We start from the raw sequence: 7,231 nt of genomic DNA, 5'->3' as shown, positions 1-7,231 counted from the left end.
GCCATTTGTAGGCACTATTACCACAGACCCGAATGCTTCACCATAACTAGCCTTTCCATTGTTACTTTGTAGGTCCCGTAGGGTGGCTTGTGGGGAAAGGGCAAAAAAATGCAGTGCCGGTTTGCCAACCGGTGGCATTTAGTACAGGAACAGTGAGACTTATACCAGGACCAATATAAAATCTACATGTACTAATGCCGGCAAACCAGGTATGATTACTTGTACTGGCTTGCTGAAAACATATGAGACCAGTGGGTGGAGAGCGTAAACGAATAGGCTGGGGCTTAAGAGTGCTACTATAGTGGGAATTCCAAGAGCCATTGTGTAGGCCATAAGGAGCTTTCGCAGTACAATTAGATCGCAAGCTTAAATTGTCAGAGGTGCTGCTGCTGGTAACCATCCACCTTTGACAAAAGTCTGACCAATTTTGGGGAACTACTCTCCAGGGCAATCCAGCTGAATGGTAGGGAGTCTGGGCACATATTCAACAGTGGGAGAGATTGAACTCACAAGCAAAGGCAATTTTCAGGGCCTCATAGGTATTGCTAGCCATGTCTGCAGGGATGGCTCCCCATCCTGCATACGATGTGGGTGAAACAGTAGGTAACAGAAGGGTTGCTTCTGTGACAAAAAGGAATGTTGTGAGAGACCCTAAACCTGAACCCATATTGTGATTACAACAACCCAAATGCCCAGAAGATAAAAATTATTGACACCAAACAAATCAAAAAATAAAAGGACCAGGACCATAGGCTAGGTTGGCCTTCTGTGAAAAGATAGAACCAATGCTCAGGGTTCTCACAGGGAGTGGGCTGTGGCTGTTCAGAGAGATCACCAGGCATTCCCAGCTGCCCTTACTGTCTTTTGAATAACAGCTTAAGTCCCAAATCGTCGCTGGCAGTCTTTCCTGCAGGCTGGACAGTCCATTGTTCAGGAGTGGGTACTGCTTTCAGTCGAGAGTGATGAATCCAGTTCTTGTGTCCTTCGACCTTTGCTGCCATGTGGGAGACCAGCAATCCCTTCCACTTCTCTTGGAGAGGCTCGTCCTTCCAGGTCCGAACAAGAACGGAGTCACATGGTTGCAGGGAGTGGACAGGGGCATCCAGCAGAAGAGGCTGTGAATCTTTGGTGTATCTGTGAAGAGAAGAAAGAACAGCAGACAGAGAGCACATGTACTGAGACAAGAAACCACACCCCATTTCCCACTCTCCTGCCAGAACTGGTGTACCGTTCAGAGGCCATGCCCTTCCAAACATAATTTCAAAGGGACTAAGCCCTAATCTGCCCTTGGGGAGAGCACGAATGCGGAGTAACACAAGGGGCAAAGCATCAGGCCACCTAAGAGAGGCCTCCTGACAGACCTTTGAGAGGTGTCGCTTGAGTGTCTGATTTGTGCGTTACACTACTCCACTGGCTTGTGGTCGCCATAGTGTGTGGAGCTTCCAGGGGATTTGCAAGGCACTTGATATCTTTTGAACAATTTGAGATGTGAAGTGTGTTCCGTTATCAGATTCCATCCACTGGGGGAGTCCAAAGCAAGGAATGATCTCCTTGACAAACTTAAGAGCCACCGTTTTGGCAGTGTTGTTACGACATGGGAAGGCTTCGGGCCATCCGCTGAATTGATCCACCAAGACGAGGAGGTACCTGTACCCTTGGGTCCGGGGAAACTTTGTAAAGTCTATTTGCTACACCAATCCTGGGCCTGGGGTAGGTTCCAGGATGGCTGGCAACACTGCTACTCCTGGTCGAGGGTTATTCTTTTGGCAGATTAAACATTCAGCTTGTACCTGTGATGCTAGGGGTTTAAGTCCAGAGGTTAGAAAATATTTATTCATAAGCTGGGTAAGAGCCTCTCTGCCTGCGTGGGTGGTTTGATACAGTTTCTGCAACACTGGTCGGATCAGGCCCTTGGACAGGAGGATTTTTCCCTCTGTGGAATAAAGCCATCCCTCCTTTTCCTGGGGACCGAGTCTGTCAGCCACGTTTTTGTCATCATGGGAGCACTGAGGAGCTGCAAGCTCACCTACTGATGGGATGAGGGCATGCATTTGGGCATTCTCCTCTATTGGTGATTTCAGGGTAGCAGCACGCTTGGCTTCCCTGTCTGCTCTGGCATTGTCCTTGGTTACATCTTGATCTTCCTTTTGATGGGCTCTGCAATGCACCACTGCTACTGCTGAGGGGAGTTGTACTGCTTCTAACAGCCGGAGAATTTGAGACCCATGCTTAACTGGGGAGCCTTGGGCTGTTAGCATCCCTCTTTGCTTCCACAGATCAGTGTGAGCATGCAATACCCCAAAAGCATACTTTGAGTCAGTAAAGATATTAACCCGTTTATCTTTTGCCAGCTCGAGTGCACGAGTCAGGGCCACTAGTTCAGCAAGCTGGGCAGATGTCCCAGCAGGTAAACTCTCAACTTCCACGGTATCATGAAGGGTCACAATAGCATAACCTGCCCTCCTTTGCCCATCCACAACAGCACTACTGCCATCGGTATACCATTCCAAGTCGGCATTTGGGAGTGGTTGATCTTTTAAATCTGGGCGGCTGGAGTATTGGGCATCTATGATTTTCAGACAGTCATGTTCCTGCTTTTCTGTTTCTGGTAGCAGGGTAGCTGGATTAAGGGAGGGACAGGTTTGCAGGGTAACTTCAGGGCTCTCTAACAGTTTTGCCTGGTACCGAGCAACCCGAGCCTGGGTGAGCCAGAGACTACCCTTAGTGTCCAGCAGGGCTTGGACCATATGGGGAATACACACTTGCACAGTTCCTCCCAGTGTCAGTTTTTCAGCTTCCCCAAGCACTAGCGCAGTGGCTGCGACTGCCCGCAAGCATGCTGGCCACCCCTTTGCAACTTGATCCAGTTGTTTAGAGAAATATGCCACAGGACGTTTCCAGGTGTCTAATAACTGAGTAAGCACTCCCAGGGCTACCCCTTTTCTTTCATGCACATACAGTTGGAACGGCTTAGAGAGATCTGGCAGACCCAGGGCTGGGGCTTCCATCAACTTCCTTTTCAAGATTTTAAATGCCCTGTCCGCTTCTGGGGACCAGTGAAAGGGGTCATGATCCGCTCCCTTGACACATTCATATAGAGGTTTAACCCACAGTACATACTCTGGGATCCATATTCTGCAAAAGCCTGCCATGCCCAGAAATGCCCTGAGCCGTTTACAGTTGTTTGGGATAGGAACTTGGCAGATAGCCTCCTTTCTTTCATTTGAGAGCTGCCTCTCTTCCTGCCTTATGTGAAATCCCAGATACTGTACTTCTGAGAGAGCAATTTGAGCCTTGCTCCGAGCTACCTGGTATCCTCGGAGTCCAACAAAGTTCAGGAGGCTCACGGTGGCTTTGAGACAAGGGATCAGATGCACAGCAGCAATTAACAAGTCATCTACATATTGCAGGAGGAGGACTCTGTCCGAATTATTCCACTCCTCCAAGTCTCTGGCCAGAGCCTGGCCGAACAGAGTGGGGGAATTTTTAAATCCTTGGGCCAATACTGTCCAGCAAAGCTGCTTTTTAACCCTTCTGTTGTCCTCCCACTCGAAGGAGAATATCTCCTGAGATTGGGTATCGACTGGAATCGTGAAAAAAGCGTTTTTTAAATCTAGGACCGAGAAATGGGTATACTGCCCCCCCCACCTTTTCTTAGTTGTCAGCCAAGTCTTAGCTGTGAACAATGTCCTTGGATGAGGCCAGCATGACTGAGCTTCCTAGCTATATTTTCCAGTTAACTCATGCTGTTCTTTTTCCTTCTCCCTTTCTTGACTTCTTTTAACCTACAAAGGAACCTTTCACTCTTCACTCATACACCTTTCCCCAACAATGAACACATACACATTGCCATTATACACCCTTTCAGTAAAATAACTTCTATACAGAGCTTTGAAGCAACGAACCAGGACAAGCACACCCACTTTTGAGGATTCCACTCGGTACAACCTCTGGTGTCCAATAGCTTTCCTTTTTAAACTTTACATGCCTTCTCTGTGCCTCCTCCTTAGCCTTAGCTATAACCTGATTCCGCTCCACCTCCAACAAGGTTCTCATAAGTATATTGCAATCATCCCAGTCAGGCTTATGGCTTGCTAAACACCCTTCCAAGATTGAAATAAACTTGCTTGGATTCGTGGAGAATTCCCCTGCTTGTGCCTTAAAGGCAGCTAGGTGCACTGGGTTAAAAGGAACATGAGAGTACACCGGCACAATTTGGGCTGCACGATCCTGTGTTCCTGGACGGGCTACCACATTCTCAGTAATCAACGGATACAATCCCACCGAGGGGGTACTCTCTGGAGCCTGTGGGGGTGCTGGAGCCGAAGGGGATACCGATTCTGCCATTTCAACTGTGGGAGGGTTCTGGGGATTAGCGGCAGGTACTACCGAGTTTGTCAGAGTCAAATGGCACTTGTGCAAAATATCAGGCCTATTTCTTAACATCATAAATATATACGCATAGAGATGTTCATTCCATTTACCTGTTCGCTGACAAAACAAAAGTAACTGAAGGATTGTGTTGTAATTAAGTGATCCTTCCAGTGGCCACCTTTCCTGGCACTCTAGCTGGTATTGAGGCCAGTCAACTGTACAGAACCTTTTCAATTTACTCCTAAGCATCGAATCTGACCCAAACACATCCCAATTTGCTAGAATGCATTCTAAGGGTGTACATTGTGCCCCGCCGGCTGTACTCTGTCCCTGCCCCATACGCTAGAGAAACACTGGGCGTCCCCAGGTCAAAACAGGTAAAGTCCCCACTGGACTGTTCCTACCTTATCCAAGGGTCCAGTTCCCCACCGTCGCCCACAACTGCTTCTCCACTATTCGAGCGCGTTGCACCGTTGTGTCCTCCGAGGTCGATCACACCACATCTCTGCCGAGGCCCCCGATGAAGTCACCAGTGCGTGCTGGGCGTCGGTCGTCGCCATAATCCGTCGGCCGCCAGGAGGGATCCAGGCAAGGCTAAATTTCAGCCTCGAGCCCCATGTTGGGCACCAAAACTGTTGCCAGCCCAGAGGGCCCGAGGGGGCAACAGAGTTCGTTGCCCGGTGTGTGTCGCACCAATAGACACACCAGGGTGGAGAAGCAAACCAAATTTATTCGAGATCTCAAAAAGGCACTCAGGAGACCAGCATGTCTCAAATCAGAAGCGCAGCAAATACAAGCAAGTTTCCCATTTTATATTCCAAGCTGTTTGTGTGCAAGCCTTTGTTCTGTTTCCCCCTACCCTTCCCATTCCCCAGAAGTTCCTTTATACCCTCTCATTGATGATCCCAATTGCATGGAGCTTAATCACATTTTGTCTTTAGTGTATGAGAAAACTCTGCCAAAGGTTTGTTGAGTGTTCTCAAAGGAGGGAATTGTTGGCGTCACTATGCATAGCTACCAGGTAACTCGGGGGGGAGGGGAGGTGGAAGGCCATAAACCCCCTTGCTCTGGGTCTAAGTGAGCCACAGTAACTCCATCTTGTGAACTTTAACCCGCCTCCATGCTAACAGCCTAAATGCTGAAGCAGAATATGTAACGGTCAGCTTTTTTAGCAGACAGCTGCAGTTTCGCTCACACTAGCAGAAGTAGTAGTGATAAGGAGGGGAAAAGGGGGAGGGAGAAGCTTACTACGTCTTAGCTTGCAAGGCCAAAGATAAGCATGCGGACGAGAACTTTTCTAACACGCCACAATGTAATGCCTGCTGTAACTGCTGTCGGGAAGGGAGGGGTAGGGGGAAACAGAACAAAGGCTTGCACACAAACAGCTTGGAATATAAAATGGGAAACTTGCTTGTATTTGCTGCGCTTCTGATTTGAGACATGCTGGTCTCCTGAGTGCCTTTTTGAGATCTCGAATAAATTTGGTTTGCTTCTGCACCCTGGTGTGTCTATTGGTTGGTCTATTGGTCTATTGACGAACCCTGTTGCCCCCTCGGGCCCTCTGGGCCAGCAACATCTCTATATAGTTTGCAGTTCTTTGTTTGCCATATCTCTTGAACTAGGTCAATCCAGTATATGCTATTTCCCCAGGGGGAGGAAATTCCACAGACTTGTTACCTGCATTAGGGATTTAAATTAATTATCCCCCCAGTGACTTTAGTTCCTACAGGAAACATCTTTTAACTCACTCATTGAGCCAGCCCATAAAGATACAGATAACATTATAAATTGATGCAATAGTCTTTGCATATTCCAGGCTTCCAAAGCATCACATCTGTCACATCTATGAGGTATTGTCACTGCACCACATTGTCATGAAATGATGCATTAACGCCACCATGCCAAGCTGGCATAGGCATAGTGCTGTCATACTGTATATGTATAAAGTTTTACGTTGCCATTACACTTCTTTGGTGTGAGATTGTATAATGTCACTGCATTGCATCAGCAGGAGGTTACATGTCATCCTTCTATGGTGGCATGAGGTGTTGATGTGGGCTTAGATGATGTCACTCTGTCACCAGATCAGTGCAAGATGGTGCAACTGTCACCATGCTGTGTTGGTATATAATCATACAGTGTTACCCTGCTCCATGAGATGATGTGATGTTACCACATTGAGGTGAGGCAATTGATGTGATATGACTGGGTGGAGGTGATATCACTGGGACAGGGTGATCCCTGTGATGTCATGGGGAAGATGAGGTGATTGATGTGATGTCATTTGGATGGAGATGAGGCAATTACTGTGATGTCACTGGGGTGGAAGCGAGGCAGTCACTGTGATGTTATGTGAGGTGACTGATGTAATGTCATGGGGTGGAGAGATGATTGATGAGATGTCACTGATACAAAGTGATCAATGTGATATCAGGTTGGAGGTGAAGAAATTGTGGTGATGTCATGTAGCAGAGCTGAAGTGATTGACGTGACATCACTGGGGTAAGGCAATCATTGGGATGTCAGGGGGTGGAGGTGAGGTTATTAATGTGATGTCACTGGGGAGAGGTGATCGCTGCGAGGTCACAGAGGGGAAGCAAGACCGCCAGCATGATATCACTGACTGTTACGGGCAATGATACGTTCTGGGCCCGTGGGGGGGAGACAGCGCCAGCTCCAGGCACCAGCCTGGCAAGCAGGTGCTTGGGGCGGCCGCTCTGGAGAGGGGCGGCACCTCCAGGTATTCGGTGGCAATTCGGCAGAGGTCCCTCACTCCCGCTGGCAGCAAAGGACCTCCCTCCGAATTGCCGCTGCAGAACGCGATCGCAGCTTTTTTTTTTTTGGCTGCTTGGGGCTG

General features: G+C 48.5%; 1 protein-coding gene across 1 annotated transcript; it reads right to left on the bottom strand.

Annotated features, from left to right (window-relative positions):
* Window positions 1-1,636: 1,636 nt before the first annotated feature.
* LOC117878198 lies at window positions 1,637-2,936 on the bottom strand. Its single transcript, XM_034772253.1, has one exon. The coding sequence runs from the start codon at window positions 2,745-2,747 to the stop codon at window positions 1,689-1,691; it is 1,059 nt and encodes a 352-aa protein (XP_034628144.1). The 5' UTR covers window positions 2,748-2,936; the 3' UTR covers window positions 1,637-1,688.
* Window positions 2,937-7,231: the final 4,295 nt, after the last annotated feature.

Source organism: Trachemys scripta, chromosome 5 (genome assembly GCF_013100865.1).
Source record: "Trachemys scripta elegans isolate TJP31775 chromosome 5, CAS_Tse_1.0, whole genome shotgun sequence".
In the NCBI taxonomy this organism is placed as follows: Eukaryota; Metazoa; Chordata; order Testudines; family Emydidae; genus Trachemys; species Trachemys scripta.
This window is presented reverse-complemented; position numbering and strand designations above follow the sequence as displayed.

What these genes read in the sequence shown, in the direction of transcription:
- LOC117878198 (XM_034772253.1), bottom strand. Translation starts at nt 2,747, where the DNA reads ATGGTCCAAGCCCTGCTGGACACTAAGGGTAGTCTCTGGCTCACCCAG.